Raw genomic sequence first — 16,783 nt, 5'->3', positions numbered from 1 at the left:
AGGGGTAGCATTGGGACAGTCATTACTTTACTGTGTGTATCCTTTCATTTCTTCCCTTGCAAAAGGTTTGGGATGTATGCTTTGACTATAGTGTTAATAGACCTGCATCTGTCCTTTTTAATAAAAGCTTTACACATAATCCTGTTGTGTTTTGTTTTTGTTTTTTTTTTTTTTTTTTTTTTTGTAATAGCTTCTTTCTGTAAAGGAAGGAGGGGCAGACTGCAGTAGGGTAGTCGCATACATCTGATGCAATGATGTCAACAGGAAAGTCTGACTGATACAGACCCCAAAATATACTATAGCACTGTGGTGTGGGTACTCTGCTGGGACACTGGAGAAGAGGGCCTAAGTTTTCTTTGGCAGAGGAGTCACTCTAGTGGGTGTACTGCATCCTGAATAGATGTCTTCACCAGTCTACTAAATAAAGACTTTTTTTTTTTTTTGACCTCTAGTTGAGTGATTTTGGTCCTTCATTTCCAACTTGGCAGGCGTAGCTCTAGCATTCACTGGTATATGTCTTTAGCCAGTAGCCAAATAATTAATCTTTTTTTTTGATCAAGTTTCTTTAACTCTCATTTCATTTTTTTCTCTCCAGTTCCTAGTTTCTCTTTGAAATTTCTCGATTTTGTGACTTGTACTATGTAACTTAGATTCTATACAGTTAAATTCTTTCAGCTGCCTCCTTGCTCCATTGATGGAATGGTAACTGCCATGAAATTATGTGGGGAAAAGATACTAATACAAAAATCAGCTGAAGTTGCTGGGAATGTTTTTGTGGCTGTGAATTTTTATTTTCCACACGATACAAATCTTAAGTATAAACTCTAAAATAAATTCATTGTGTTGTGATGAAAAGTATTCATTTAAATCCTAAAATCCCCACAGGCTGGGAAGATTCTGTGAGGGGAGAGGTGGTGTGGCAGAAGGCAGTCAGCACTGTTTACAGTCTGAAGTCTTTCATTCTTGCACGGGCAAGGAAACTTTCTTTCCAATTTCATGAATCTGATTCTGAATATGTTATTTCTTGATTAAAATTCTTTAGCTTACTATGTGAAGGTTCTGAGTCATTGGCTTACACGTTTTTAAAATGAACTGAGTTTTCCTAAAACTACAGCTTCTGGTTTTGACTCAGTAATTTGTGGTCATCTCATAAGGTAATGACCACTTGACTAAGTATCAGTGTGCTAAATATACTATGTGTTTCCATGTTACCTGATGGAAAATGGCTCTCCTTTGCTTATTAAAAAAAATTGTTACTGCACTGCCTTGAATAGATCAGAATAAAGGTTGCTCAAAGTATGGTTTCTAACCATAGAAATGGTTAGAATGCTTGAAGCTGATCTCTTCACTAATGCTCACAATTTGAGAAAGAGGGCATATGATGTGCTAAAAATGTAATTGTTGTTAATATAATAAAATCCCCAGCCTCATACCAGCTCTAATTTTTTTTTTTCAGTGCCTCTGCAGATTTTAGCATGTGTGTTTGTTAGCCTCTCGCTGAACAAATCTTAAGGTTACTAAGACTCCTTTTTGTCACGTGAAAACAATGGGTTTCATGTGTACTTTAAATGTCCCATGATTGCAGAAATGTTTCCCAGGCTTTCCCCACGGGTCAGGGCTTGGTGTAAAAGGTAATGTTTACCTGTCTTGCAAGAGGTCAAGATGTCCAAGCAGAACTGTGTTCAAATATTCAGTGCCATAGAAACTTTGTTAGGACTCTCTGGTTTTGTGTGTAATGTAATTTTTACTTCATTGATAATTTTTTAATTTTTTTTTCTGCACAATTTGCAACCAAATTAAAATGTAGAATTAACAAAAGCCATACTATATTATACATTAGTGATGTGGTTCCAAAAATGTCCATCCAGGAGCTAATAATGTCTTCATCAAAATCACTATCACCAGCAAATGTTCCAGCAAAGAAATGCTTTCTCTTGACGTAGGGGTGGGGCTGTTGTTCTTTGGTTTTACCAGGAATTTTGCCTCTTGCAGAAAGGGAAAGTACCATGTAGCAAGCTCTTCTACTCCTTCATCAGCGTTAAAACACAAGAAATCTTGTAAATGTTATTTGTACATATATGTTGAAATTCTTACAGCGTTAGTGTCAAAAAATATGCTTAAACTGTTGGAATATAATATTTTTGTTCCTTATCACAACCAGCAGAGCAAAAATTGGCAAAAAATGGCTTGACTGCCTTCCTCTGTGTCATCATTCTTTCCCAAAAAGCTACAGCCTGTGAGTTTCTGGCACAGGGTTGTGTCACTGCTTAGAATATAACCGTATCTTCCACAGTGTTTCCTGGATATATGGTGCATGTTTTACCTTAGCTTTGCAAGAATGGCAGTTGTCAGAGATTTCCTTTCAAGCCTTTCTCCATCTTGCACGCGACTCTTAATGGAGTGAGGAGCAGTCAGTAGGTTTCTTGCTTATGCACTGTCCTTATGAGTCGTCGTAGGCTGGAGAAATCCCTGTGCTAACTGCTAGTTGCACAAGACCTCATTGGGCAACCAGCCTATGCAGCAGAGTCTTTGCTTGTGAACTTATGCTAGCTTAATGGCAAAGCGTTTTGTATTGCTACATTTGCATCATTCGGAATAGTTACAGAATTTAAAATGGGGAAAAACCCCAGCACTACTACTGTCTCCGTTCTCAAGAATCAATCCTTACTGAAAAGCTGTAAGAAACTATTAACAAATGTATGTTCTCTTAAAAAGTAAAAACCAGCCTCTAGGTTTTATGTGTGAATACATATAGCGGGAAAAGTCTTAATGTGTTACAAGTGGCATGGTAGTCATCCTGCTTAACAAATGTACCGGGGAGGAGAAATGGTTTCCTTAGTAATTACACTTCTTGACTTTCTTGTATGACACCTGTCATCCCTTCAGGACTGCTGTTGCCGTTTGTACTTCACTGGGTTTTTCAGCTGAAGAATGACCCTTTTTTTGGCATGTGCTGGTTTTTTTAATGTTTTGGATATTTGTCCTGGATGACTTACCTATATTAATCATAATAAGAAAGAAACATGGTAAGATTTCGGTGATGCCTTCCAGAGTAGCAACTAAAAATTTGTCAGAATGCTTCTAGAGTAACTGAAACCTTTCTTGTTAAAGTCAGGCTTTTTGGGAAATAGGAACCCTTATGCCTGCTGTTCCAGGCAGCGTAAGTAGCTCAGTATTAAACAATATAAAAACTTCTGAATGTCACAGCAATTGAACTTTAAGGAAGTCTGAGTCGGATATCCTGATGTTGAAGAACTGGGTGGATTTTTAAAATGTGCTGTGAGTAAAGTTGTAGGTGAGCTGTTGAGTCTAAAGTATGAAACTTGAAGTTTAAAAAGAAAAAAGGGAGTGGTGATGGTTAGAGGGTATAATCTGCCAGTCTTTTTCCCCCTGATTTTCTTGATAAAAATTTTTAGTTTTAGTTTCTATCAGATTATAGTTACTAGCTTCCAAAAGTTTTTGTTGACCATATGTTCGGGGTTTTTTCCATCTTCCACAAGACTCCTTTTATGTGCCAAGTTGGCCTGTGTGATGCCAAGCTTCTGCTTCCCTGACAATAGGGAATCGTGCAGGTCATTCACTTTCAGAAGTCCGTTTTGCCTTATGGATAATTTGAAACTCACTTGAGGAAATTGCAAGCTGTTGGAGGTGTTTTGTTTTCCTGTTTAGCAGTTACCAAAGATCATCTTAGGTACTTGTAGTGCTGGAAGCAATGACAATTGATGGTTTGTTCTAGATACCTTCATGGAAGACGACTTCAAAACTGGGCTACTACAACTAAAATTACTATCCAGCAAGAGTGCCACCTTCCTTCAAATAATGGGGAGTCTGATGCTTACAAATGGGGAGGACCAATGCTTACAAAAGTGATGATGCTTTCTGAGCCCCTTCGCTATAATAAAACCCCCTAATCTGTTCATGTCATGCTGGGTTTTTTGAGATCTTCAGGGAGTGTCTGAAGAAGTAACCATGGTCTGCATTGCTTCATCCATTACCTTTGAGGACTATGTGTCCTGGTTTCAGATTCGTATTTTCTAATCTTCCTGACGGGGAAATAATCTTTCTAATCCCAGGCTTTATTCTAGACAAATTTTTTTTAAAAGGAATATATTTTGTTCTAGATCCTTCTAGTTCCCTTATTTCTTTCTCACCCCTTTGCCTTGTGCACGTAAGTGGAAGCTGAAGTCAGAGCAATATCCTCAGTGTATAGCAGTGAAAGTATGAAAACCCACCACCTTAACATGTATTTCTATTCCCCATTTAATTTTATAACTTCAAGCTCAATTGTTGTGTAGCTTGCGATTTTTCTTCCTGGTATTTGGTAGTTGTAGCACTGGTTGGTTTTTTTTATGTTTTGTTTGGGGTTTTTTTTGGTTTTGTTATCCCTCCAACTCTAACCAGCATCACAGCAGTATTTGGCCAGGAGAAATTAATGAATTTGACCTCCTTGAAGTTGACATGCTAATAGAAGTACTGCAGGGGTCAGCTTGTCTTACTGAAAATCAAGTGTATTGCCTGAGCTCACTCTTCTTGTTTAGAATTGTCTTATCATAGTATCTAAAACCAACACAATTTAGCCTGAGGTAAAGTGGAACATTTTTAATTACTTCTAAAGGCTACGGTTTTGCTTATACGTCCACAGCATGGGAACATTATTTAAGGCTGTGTAGTTAATGCTGTACTGAAATCTGAGTTTGGTATTTTAATTGATAGCGATGTCAAGGTGGTTCTCCTCATGCCCCCACCCCCCCTTTAATAACCTGTGTAGATGTTTATAATTTGTTTCACTTTGCATCTTATGTTTGAATTCTTTAAGTACTGGAACATAGGATAGGTGCAAACCGGTATCTTTCCCCCTGTGTCAATACCCTGGCGATACCGTAGTGCTTTACTGTGCAATCCATGCTTGGTTTGAAGGTCAATAAATCTGTCCTCCCTTAAAACAGGTTAAACTGCAAGTGGAATTGCATTAAAATAATTCAAAAGACAGTGAATTTATTGTGCTATATGCATTCTGTTTGTAATGAAGGGCACCTAAAAAATGAAGTAGTATTTGTGTTGTCAAATGCAGGTTTGGAAGTGGAGATCTAGATCAACTTTCTGAAGAACCTGATGAAAGCTGGTTAGTTGTATAGTGCCTATTTCTTTTCTTTGTTCTTCCCTGTCAGAGCCATTAGAGAAGACTAGATGAAGACTTGGATAACTTAATTTTCCTTCTCAAATAGAATATGGAAAGCTAAAAATACAGAGTATTTTTTTCCCATTTCTCTTTCTTACAGTCAGTTTAGTTTCCATAGGAATGTAAAGCAGTGATCGTAGGAACTCATGAGGCATTTTCTCCTGATAAATAATTGAACTGGAAAACTGATGTACAAGGTGACTACTCTCTCCTCCTTCCGTCACCTGCCCCAGCACGTGTACATGCATGCACACATGTACACACCTCACTTGCTGGGTAGGCCATCTTCCTTTGTGTGGTGAAGATTCCCTTTGTTTCCAGTTGCACACTGATGGTGAGGACTCAAAGAACTCTTCCAATTGATTCAAATGCAGTCAACTGTTTTGACACTAAGATTTAGTGCTGTATGACTGCTTCTGCTTGCTTGGTTAGCATGCTAACTTGCAGTAGTCCTATGTACCTATGCTACACGTTTTCTAACATTGCATTTATTTGTTAATTCTGTGCTCAAGACAGATACAGTGGTGTAGACTGCACATGAACAATAAATGTTCTCTCACAAGCTGGTTTGAAATCTCCAGTTTTAGATGGGATTGTTGCAGTTTTTGAAGATGGCAGACTAATGCTCCTTTTCACACACAAAAAAATGTAAGGAGTAAATGGATTCAAAAAGTGCAACCAGTATTATGTGGAATAGAAGTGGCAATATCTTCTGTGCCATGAAGATATGCTGTGACATTTGGTTCATCTAAGAAATGTGAGTAATATAATGGGGCTGTGGGAGAGAAGTGAAATGACTCAAGAAATGTTAAGCCAAAACCAAAATGTCAGTGAAGAGGTTTTTGCTCAGAAAAAGATAATTCAGCATTGAATTTCAACATATATTTGCATAGCTTTGCTTTCATAGTAATCAAATTAAATGTTGCTTGCATTTACCTGGTGGTGTGTGGGTTTTTTGGTTTTTTTTTTTGGTTTTTTTTTTTTTTTTTTCCTGTTCTCGGTCAGGAGTATAGATTGTTGTCAGCTCTTAAATTGGTGATGTTCCTAATGGTAATGGTCAAGCTTTGAATTTGTAACAAACAAAACTACCTCCAGCAAAAATAAGAAGTAATAAAGGTGTTTAGGGCTCAGTTTTCACTACCATGTGTGTTGGGTGTGTTTTTGGTTTGGTTTTTTTTTTTTTTTTTTTTTTTATTTTGAAATACTGTGAGGGTGCCCTGGGTGCTAGCACAGGCTGTCCAGGCAGGCTGTGGTGTCTCTGTCCTTGGAGATGTAAGAGCCACCTGAGTGTGGTCCTTGGTCAGCAGCTGTAGGTGGCCCTGCTTGCGCAGGCTGGATCTCCAGAGGTTCCTGCCAGCCACAGCCATTCTGTGATTCTCCAGAGGTTTTCTCTGTGTGCGCATGGTGGGTAAATTCTGTACCTTTCATTCCTTACAAATAGAAGCTATTTGATAGGTACACTAATGTATGTAAGTATGAACTAATGTGCCTGGAACATTAATGTTTTAATAGGGCAGAGTTTTATGGGTGCCTAATTGAGATTAAGTATTTACCTATATGCTTTAAGCATCTTAATTCTTTTTTTTTTTTTTTTTTTTTTTTAATCCTGGACTGTTAAAAGCTACTCATTAGTGCCTGTGACAGAATGTTTCTATCTAGTCACTTCACTGAAGTTCTTAAAAATACTACTATTTTACTATTTTTAAATGATTGTCAGTGTATGAATCTGATAGTCTGTACTGTGTAATATAAAAAATGTTCTGCCCTTGGAGTGAAGTGTCAGTCCTGCTTTTCAGCATGTACATGAGACTGCAGTATTGTTGATGTATCACAGAGGTGTGGAGATAGGTGTAATTAGTGGGAGCCAAAGGAGATTGATAGATTTTTTTTTTTTTTGAGAATCAAATATTATTCAAACTAGCATGGAAACAAAAAAAAATGGGAAAGCTCATTAGGCAGCTGACTGATTTTTTTCTAGAGTTTGTGCCAATGGAGCTTTTGGACAAAAGCGGTGGTTACTTTGGAGTACTTACTGTGGTCATTTCCCTTTTTTTGGAAGTAAGTATTATTTGCATTGTCCTAATCTTACCTGTCTTCAGAGACACTTGCAGTAAAAATGAAAAAATGTTATTTACAGTTGACTATCTCCATCACAGTGTGTACTTATCTGTTTTGACAGTATCGCTACTCCATCCAAGGGAGGAGGACTTGTTGTTTGAGTTACCGTGTAAAATGAAATATTTTCCGGGTTTGTCCAGAAGAATCTGTTGCTGTGAAACTTGAAGTCAGAGAGGCTGAGATTTGTGCGTGTGTCTCATAGTAGGGAAGTAAGGAATCCACTTTCTGTGGCTAAGACTTTCTGAAACCCGGAAGGTAGCTTTATATTTTCCTTGCCTAGGAGAGGAGGGGAGTCTTCAAGGTTTCTGGAGAACTTGAAGCAGATCTCTGTGCATGCATCCTTGAATATTTTAGGTTTTCTTCTAATCCTGTGACTTCCTTCTGTTGTTAAGTGAAGGCTCTGAACCAATGCTCAGTACTTAGAGCGTAATCTGTTTGTTTCCTGGTAATTTACAGCTAAAGCTCAAAACTTTCATATGAAACTTATGGCTATTTAATCTTCAAATATGTATATTTGGCTTAGATGCTCACGTTCAAAATAAATCATGGAAGACTGAAAGCTGGTTTCTGAGTACTAAACAAATAACACGTTATTTAACTTTTAACAACCTTAAAGCGACTTGTATTATACACAAAATACATTCTAGGAGTAAATCCATATCCTGTCCATGCTACCTTTAATTTGAAATTTGATGTTTAAGATCCTCTGTGGAATTGGACTTAATCTGCCCATTTAAGCCTTTAGGGGGATTTTGTGAAGGTCTCTTTTTGTCTGTTTTTCCTTCTTGCTACTTTAGCTGTTCTGCAGAGGACTGATGGCGTGGCGCAGTTGGTGTGCTAGAAGGGATCAGTGCTCCTTGTTAGGATGCTTGAGGTCCTCTTTCATGGTGGGATGCAGCGGTTATGTAGGGAGCATGATTTTCCGGGTGAATGTCGATCATGGAAAGAATATCCTCTTGTGTTAAGCAGTGAGGGAAGAGTTGAGAAAAGTAGCCAAACTATAAAGTAGAACAAACTTTCTGCATTTAACTATAAAGTAGACTTTTCAGTGGAATATGCCCAAGCTGGGGGTTAGCCTGTGAGAAAGAAGAGATTGCGTTTGCTTGTGGAGATGTATACTGGCAAATGAAGAAAAATAAAATTATATGAACAGCAATCTGATGGTCCCTTAATGCATGGATGTCTGAAGAAACTGTCCCAGTAACTGTGTGGCTTGAACTTAGTAAAATTAGTGGTAAAAACACCAGTAGGGAAAAAACCCATGATTTTGTGTGTTATTTGGTATATTTACACTTGCAAGTCTAACGTTCAACTACTAGAGCATTGCTACATTTTTAGACTCGAGCTAATGCTGTGACATACAACCTTGTAGACCTGTGATTTGTGTGTGTTGTAAGCGAGAAGTACATGCTTTGCTCAGCGCGGAGCATGCAGAGAGGGGAGGTAAGGGATGCAGCAGCAGCAGCAGCAGCAGCGCATGGGTAGGCCAAGAGCGAGCAGTACTCCGACAGCACGCTTGAGGGCTCTGAAGACTGAGAGGAATGGTGCAGGAGCAGTTGCAGTTGAAGAATGTATTTTAACTAAATTGGTGCATTGTACCTGCGCAGGGTTTAATGCTTGCTGGGCCATTTGGCTATTTGCCATAATTGGCTTTCCATTCCCTTGATTGGAATCATAGATAAAAATTTGCTAATCCACTTTCTTTGCTGAAAGTATTAGAAAAGTAATCCATCTTTTAAAAATGCTTGAGCAAAATCATACGGTATAAAGAATACTTTATGTAATAATGAGATTAATGAGAACTGTAAGGCATATGCAATTTAAAACAGTTTTCTATGGTTTTAAGGGGAAAAACGCCATCTGGGCACTATAAAGCCATAAGTACTTCCTTTTTTATGCACTGCCTTTAAAATGTGCAACTGTTATGCTTTTGTCTGCATGATAAAATGTGAGTATGTGTGTAGAAAGAAGGAACTGCTGTTTATTTGTAGGTTTGAAAGTATCTGATTTAAAGTTTTTTGGCTGTGTTTTTTCCTCCCTCTCCTCTCTTCTGCCCACAGGGCATCAGAGCACGCATTTTGGAAACCCTTGTAATGCTTATTCTTCTTGCACTGCTTATCCTTGGAATCGTATGGGTGGCTTCAGCACTCATAGACAATGATGCTGCCAGTATGGAGTCTTTGTATGGTATGGAATTCAACAAAACACCACACTGGTTTCATTTTAATTATGGAAATGGATGTTTTGAACTAAGTGCATTTCTAGTAAATGCTCTGTGAGTATTGCACAGGTTGTGAAGAAGCTGTATTAATTTAGTCATTACCATTTTTTCCTGTTAAATCCGTTTTTACCATGCTGAGAATTCTGTGCCCATGTGGACATGATGTGTTCTAAAAACAAGTGACTTAAGTGGAATGGAAGTAAAAGCTGAAGATATTTTTCAGGCTGAAGTACTTGGGGGTTTTGTTGCATGATTATTAACTGAGTAATTCTTAATTTATTCTTGGAAATACAGTTGTTTAATCCTGAACACCTAAGAAAAGTTAATTCAGTTGTGTTTGTGACCTAAGTAGCCTATTTGTAATAAGCTAAGGCTGTGCACAATATTTTCGTTACAGACCTCTGGGAATTCTACCTCCCATATTTATATTCCTGTATATCACTGATGGGATGCTTACTACTTCTGTGTAAGTATTTTTGTGATTATTCCAAAAGATGAATGATTTTCTGTTAAAAAAAAAATTAAGAGGCTTTTTAATTGTGAAAATTAAGATTGTGAATGTTAACTGAATTTTGTATTATTATTACGTTTGAATTTAGATGTAAATTTGTTAGGTTTGGGTTCTGAAGTTTGAACAAATGTTACCTTACATTTTCAGGTTTTGAGGAACTTCACGCATTACTCAAAATAATTCCAACTTTTAACTTTTTAAAGCAGGTTTTTAAGAAATAGGGAGTCCATTCTGCAACAGAAAACATAATTATTAAATGAAATGTGTGCAGGAGGTTGGTGATATGGAGAGAAAGGTATTCTGAATATTTAGTTTGTTCTATATTCAGTAAACTGCGCTTCTTCCTTTTTTAATTGAAGACGTTCATATGCAGGTAGAAGTTGGAACACCATGCAATTAGCTTTCTTAATCACAAAACTGGTATCTGGCCAGTCTGGAGGCCAGTTATATGATTGCATATGAAACAAATGCAGTGCAAACCCTAACCTTATAGCAGCTGCTCCTAGCCAGAGTTCAGTCATCCGTGTTTAGGGGAATAAGGAAGATGATGGAAGGCTACAGATCCCACTTGCAATTTCAGCTCCTCCCTGAATATTTTCTAGAAAATTGCCGAGAGGGGAACAGAACATCTCCCTTTCTAGGTTATCATGGTTTCACCTGTTCTCCAGGCTTTGTAGGTTTACAGCTGACACAGGGCTGTCGCTGTGGAGAAAGGATGGGGAATGATAGTTTGAAATGTCCGTAAAACTAAGCAGATCTGTCTGTGAAAGGCGTTGCTCACAGGGACATCAGAGAGTCCCCTTAGGTTCTCTGTATGTGGAGATTCAAGTCCAGTTTAATTCAAGGAAGGGGGAGTGAAAAAGATGATTCTGCATGTCTTATGTAGGCTGTTGAAGGGTGAGATTCACAATAGCTGCTGAATGTTTTAATGGAGAAGTTGGCTAACGAACTTCTTACATCTGTCTCACAATTTGTTTCAGCAGAGCTGAAAACACTGTGTGTTCTGGGGCTGTTGTAAACCATACATTAATTGGGATTAAAGGCCATTTTTGGGAAGAGTTAATTGTAACTTACACAAGGACATCACTGAAATTATGTAAGGCCCTCCAAAGGCACTGTGCAGCGGTGGGAAAGGGGTAGGTGCTGGGGTAGAGCTTCAGTAGATCTTCAGCTGGCTTAACTGCTGGAGCAGTGTACGAGTAAGGCTAACTGCAGCGGTGATTTGGAGTACCGCTTCCTTTCCCTGTTCTCCTTTTCCTGCAGGCTTCTCCTGTAGCAGAGGGAGACTAGCCGAAGTTAGCCTTTTGAATACTCTTGTATTTTCCCTGTAATACATAGTAGTGTGAAACACTGGTTAATAAAATAAATGTAATCCTCACTATAAAATCTTGTGTGCTTCTTTTTTTGGCAACACCATTTTACTATAATGGGAACTATAAATGTATATACTCATCGGTGCTGTTACACGTTCCTTCCATCTCCTACACACTTCAGTATTTGAAGGCTATTCTCCCTAAATTGTTGAGTTTTACTAATAATCTTCTATTATCGTGGTTTGAGCCTTTCTCCCAACAAGCAGGTATGTACCATACCTGATAACTCTCACAGGCTATGATCAAAAAGGGCCCATTGGTATTTCATAGAAAAGTAGCCTAAGATCTGGTAGCCGAGCCTGCTGTTAACTGAAGTTGCAGTATAACTTAGAGCAAAGCAGCTTCATGATCGCTTGACCTTACAGCTATACCTGTGCCTGTGAAATGTGTCTGAGGTGTTCTCCAGCACTGTGGCCAACTAGTGTCATTCCATCCGCGATATTGCAGTTTGCAGACGGTGGCTGCGCATGTATTGCCTCACGGTAATGGTGCCTGGAGTGCGTGAAATCCAGAACTGCGCCTGAGAATGGTTTGGGAAAGTGCAAACTGGCCCAGGGCAAATCATGCCAGGGATAGTTCTAGCAATTTACTGGTGCAGGCAGTCAAGTCTTACTGCCCAGGAATGTTTCCTGGCACTGCTGAATTCACTAGTGCAGGCATAGCCTCTGGTGCCACATGCTTTGAATAAATAATTACCTGAGCAAGTTTAAGAGATCTGATTATGTGATGATCCTTGTTGACAAAAAAATCAGTTATGCTCTTGGAGGGGGAGAGATGCTTGTCTCGTTCAAAATTCAGATGATAACAACATGTTTTAAAGTTCATATTGGAGTTTTAAAGCTTTTTCAGTTCTTTTCAACACTGTGCTTGGTTATATGTGGAATAGCACTTTGAATATCCAAATAAAAATTGGTCTTTGACTTACAAATCACTGTTTTGTATAATCTTTCTTCCTCTGCAGTATGCACGCCCGTGGGACTTTCACGGATGTTTACAGTAATGGGTCAGTTGCTGGTGAAGCCAACAGTAAGTGTTACACAGATCTGTCCTCATGTGCTGTCAGAGGGCAGAATGCCATTAGGGAACTTTTTTCTGGAATGCCTACACTTCTACTTAATTCTGCACTTCTACTTAATTCTCTATTCAGTTTATTAGGGTTTCTATAGTCAATATTTGTGTACTTGTTTAAATTTCTCATAGAGTACAAAAGCCGTTTTTTCCACAGAAAAATCTTTGGGTTTTTAAAATAGTATGGACTTCCTCTGATTTTCCGATTTGCAAAACTGTTAGTAATATTAATATTTGTCAGCATTGCCTATTATGTCTGTTTTGCAAATGACTGAAAAGCGCAGGCTTGTTCTGAGGTCAGGAGCAAAGGATACAAGACCACACCAAGGCTGGACTGCCAGAAGGGTACCTGGGGGTACACTTAGATGGGTGAAATGTAGGTAGTTGGCATCTGTAAGAACTTCTTACACGTAGATACTCTGCTGTTCTTGGACTGAATGCTGTGAGGGAAGGGAAAAGCTTGTACTGTGTACAAGTGCTCTGGTGACTTCGATGTCATGTTTCTTAGTTTGCGTTTGCTAAAATTTGGGTGCGCTCCTTCTCATTTGTCAGTTCAACCCTGCAAATACAAAGAAAATATACACTGTTTTGCTATCTGTAAGCTTTAAACTCAAAACAGCTAATAGTAAGGTAAACAGGCTTAAATTTATTTGGTTTCAGCAGTCACTTTTTAATATACTTTTTCAAAATCTGCAGTTATTTTTGTTTAAATAAAATTGAGTGTGGATGTCGATAGGTTGATATGATTTGAATATAGGTCCAGCGTACTGCCTCTTCCCCTGTTCTGTAAGTCTCTTTAGATTGAAACTGAATATAAGAGCTTTAACCTGAAATGAAAACTTTACAGAAAGTTTGCTTACAGTAAATAATCCGTAGCGGAATGGAATAACCTTTTGTGGAGTATATTTGTATCAGCATTGTAAAGTTGTAGACTACATATTTAAGACATAGGTTACTAAAACTAAATGAACCTGACTAGATTAGTGCAGTTGGAAAAACAAATTACTTTGATACACAGTGAGTTCATGTTTCTGTTTCCAAATACAGATCCTCGAAGACCTAGATGAGCAGATGTATATCATCACTTTAGAGGAGGAAGCGATTCAGAGGCGGCTTAATGGTATGGTTGTTCTGATAGTGCTTCAAATACTGTATTGAGAATAGAGTGGTTCTGGTCAGGATTATTGATCTCACTGTTACATAGCCTCTTCTCTCAAAATAGAAAATTTCAACGTCTTGGGGTGTGTGTAACAAGCATTACAAGCTAACATTTCGTTGCTCACTGTGGTGTTCAAGATTGGCTCGCGCGTGTGTGTGTGGTTTGCTTTGGTTTTGTTTTTAGCATGTTCATCAGCTCTAATATGTGAATATTCTGAGCCTAAGAAAGCAAATTGAGTAGTTGACCAGACCCACCACCCTTACTGCAAAATAGTTTGGATTGGTAAATGACTGTATTTTAACCTTGTCTGAAGAACAATGAACTTAGATTAGCAAGAGGCTCAACTTCCTGCATAATGGGGTTTTTTATTCAGAGGATTTTTTTCTGTTTCAGTTCATTATATTTAGAATCTTAGGTAATAATTCATTAAACATTGGAGCAGTCCTTTATATTCTAGGAGCTATTTGGTAGATTTAATAATTTGAAATCTGTTAATGAACAATCAAAATGAATAATTGTACAAATGTTTTAGACATCTTGTATTTAGTATTAAATTTTTGCACTTCTTGATAAGGTATTTCTGTTCTGAAGAGTTTCAAAAGCAGTATGAAGGTTTGGCTTCTAAGAGAATGAGTGTTGCAGCATGGCAGGCACCAATTACAGAAAATGTATCGATTCTATAAACCTGGAAATCATGTTGCAGAAATTCTCTTCTGAATTGCTTTGGAGAAGCCATCCATCCACTATTTATACAATTGCTTCAGGTTGGAAACCCAAAGAATATTAATGTCATGACACATCCATTGTTGTGTTGTCTTATGACTGACTTTAGCCTTAATTTTTTAAATTTTCTGCCTTTCTCTCTTGGTCTTCAGTCTTCTGTCATACGTCTCAATCTCTCCTTCTTTCAAGTCTCAGTAAGTCCCCTTTCAAAGTTGCTTGGTCAGGGAAAATATCTTTGATAACAGTAGATCATTGTGGTTCTCTTTATTTCCAGCATTTAAAATTTGTGAAGGAGTAATGACAACTTTGTGCTAAAATCAGCCATGGTTTCAGTTTAAAAGTGACGTTCACCTTTGCTGTTTTGGAAGCTTAGGTTTTTATACTGACATGCATGCATATATATATATATATATATATATATATATATATATATATGCTTTTACACAGACAAGCAAAAAGGTGCATGCAGTGGATGTCTTTGAAGCTGTGATGGGGTAATTATAATTGTTCTGTGTGTTTGATGTTAGCTAGCAACTGTAAAATATTTGTTGCTGAATATTTTATGTTGTCATGGTGATTGTGCTTATGCACAAGGAAAAGCGATACAGAAGAATGACCCAGTGTTATTCAGGTATCTATTAGACGTAGTTCAGAGTAGTTTCCACTATTTAAGTAGAGAATGTGATTGTTTAGGTGCCGAGTGTCTGCTGTTTTTCTGCATAGAAGTCTATGTGACAGTTGTTTATATTGCAGTTCAGCAATATCCCTCGTGAGATGGACTTAGCCTGTTTGTAGGCATCTACTAATTAATTGGATCTGGATTTAGGATGTGTGCAGGTAGCTCCCCTTACCGCTAGCCAAAAGAATGGATTCTCTTTCAGTGAATCGGTTAGTATGCAACGTAACGTGGAACTGCAACCCACCCATGTTCCACAGAGCTCTCACCAGCCTACTCTTAAGAGGTGAAAGACGTGGGGCTTAAATGTCCTTTGACAGGAGAGGGAACGGAATTCTTCTGTTTCACGTGGTGAGGGAATGGTATGGAACCACCAGCTGAAGGAATGCTCGAAAACCCACAGTTTGGTGTACAGAGGAAATTAATGGACAAGCTGTAAAGTAAATCTAAACTTGGATGTAGCATGTAGGTGGCAGGCAGTATGTTCTATGCTCAAGAAGGTACTCTGCAAGATTTTTGTGAGTAATTAATTAAGTATTGTTCTCACTTTTGTGGCAAGCATACAGAGCTTTATATTCTCTGCCAGAAGTCTTCCTAATAAATATGAATTATGGCAGAAAAATAGATAGCATTTTTGCCAGAACTATGAAGACTCATGCTTATCATGCTCATTGCCTTCTTAAAAAATGTTTACAAATGGAGGTGTGGTGCTAATCACATCAATAAATGTAGTGCTGTGATGTCAGAGGCCATAGTCTGTGACTTAACACAGAGATTGGGTAAGGATTTTTGTTGCTGTATCCGAGCAGGTGTATTGGGCTGCACGCTCCCTGGGCCATGGCTGTTGCATCTCTTCCACGGTTGTGGTAGAGGAAATGCATGTGCTCCAGCAACCCTGCTGGACAGTTTTGCAGAAAAGTGTTCTGATGTATATACTCCATTTAAATATATAACCAAAGAGTTGAATTTTTATTAAAACTGAAGAGAACCAAACCATAGGCTTAAGCAATACTTAGTGATTGTCAATGCTGACATTTTTGGTTTTGGTGTTTTGTTTGCTGTTTGGCTGTGGGTTTTTTTTTGTTTGTTTTTTGGTTTTTTTTTAGAACAATTATTATCACACTCTTAGCATTGCTTTGCCATGTTCTAATTAATGTTTTCTGAGACAGTGTCTGGATGTGGGAAGGGGGTAACATGAATCACTGTTTCCACTGAATAGGTTGTGTAAAGCTTCAGCTTTCAGAGGAGGAAGAACATTTAGCTGTGTGAGCTGATGCTGTTTTTGATTCCTATAGATGTAACTGTTGTGGTGGTGATGCAATTGATGAGAGTATTCTGTAAAGCTCTTCATATGTGAAAACAAATCTACCTGTGAAACTGCGTATCTTTTTGGTGGAAACTAATTCTCTTCCTTCTCAGATGGTCTACAGTGTATAACTGAAAATCAGAGGAGGGGGGAGGGGAAAGTTTGATCCTGTTATCTACCCTAGTATTTTTATCTATTGAAGAGATACTGGGCTTTGGGAAAATGTTTGTTTCCAGTGTATTATATTTCAGTACCCACATCACTCCTACAGTTAAAGAATAAAGCTGGGACTTTTTTATATTAAAAGAAAAAAGTTGCCTTCAGCTATTAGTTTTCCTGAATCCAAAGAGACGGGTGGGGTAGGATCAAAAATACTTACTTGATCAAAGTTATTGGCTCTGAAGGTATCCTTACCTATGTAAGAAAGATGAAAGGTGTTGTTTTTATTG

General features: G+C 38.1%; 1 protein-coding gene across 1 annotated transcript in view; it reads left to right on the top strand.

Moving 5' to 3' along the window:
• The window catches only part of LMBR1 (limb development membrane protein 1), a 76,949-nt gene that overhangs the window by 37,957 nt on the left and 22,209 nt on the right, over window positions 1-16,783 (top strand). Inside the window, exons 6-9 of the mRNA XM_037383207.1 lie at window positions 9,358-9,484; window positions 9,916-9,984; window positions 12,364-12,428; window positions 13,518-13,590. Coding sequence (XP_037239104.1) covers window positions 9,358-9,484; window positions 9,916-9,984; window positions 12,364-12,428; window positions 13,518-13,590 — 334 coding nt within the window. The remainder of the gene's footprint in view (window positions 1-9,357; window positions 9,485-9,915; window positions 9,985-12,363; window positions 12,429-13,517; window positions 13,591-16,783) is intronic.

This window comes from Falco rusticolus, chromosome 4, assembly GCF_015220075.1.
Source record: "Falco rusticolus isolate bFalRus1 chromosome 4, bFalRus1.pri, whole genome shotgun sequence".
NCBI lineage: Eukaryota > Metazoa > Chordata > Aves > Falconiformes > Falconidae > Falco > Falco rusticolus.
The sequence above is the reverse complement of the archived record's forward strand: the minus strand, read 5'-3'. Positions and strand labels throughout refer to the sequence as shown.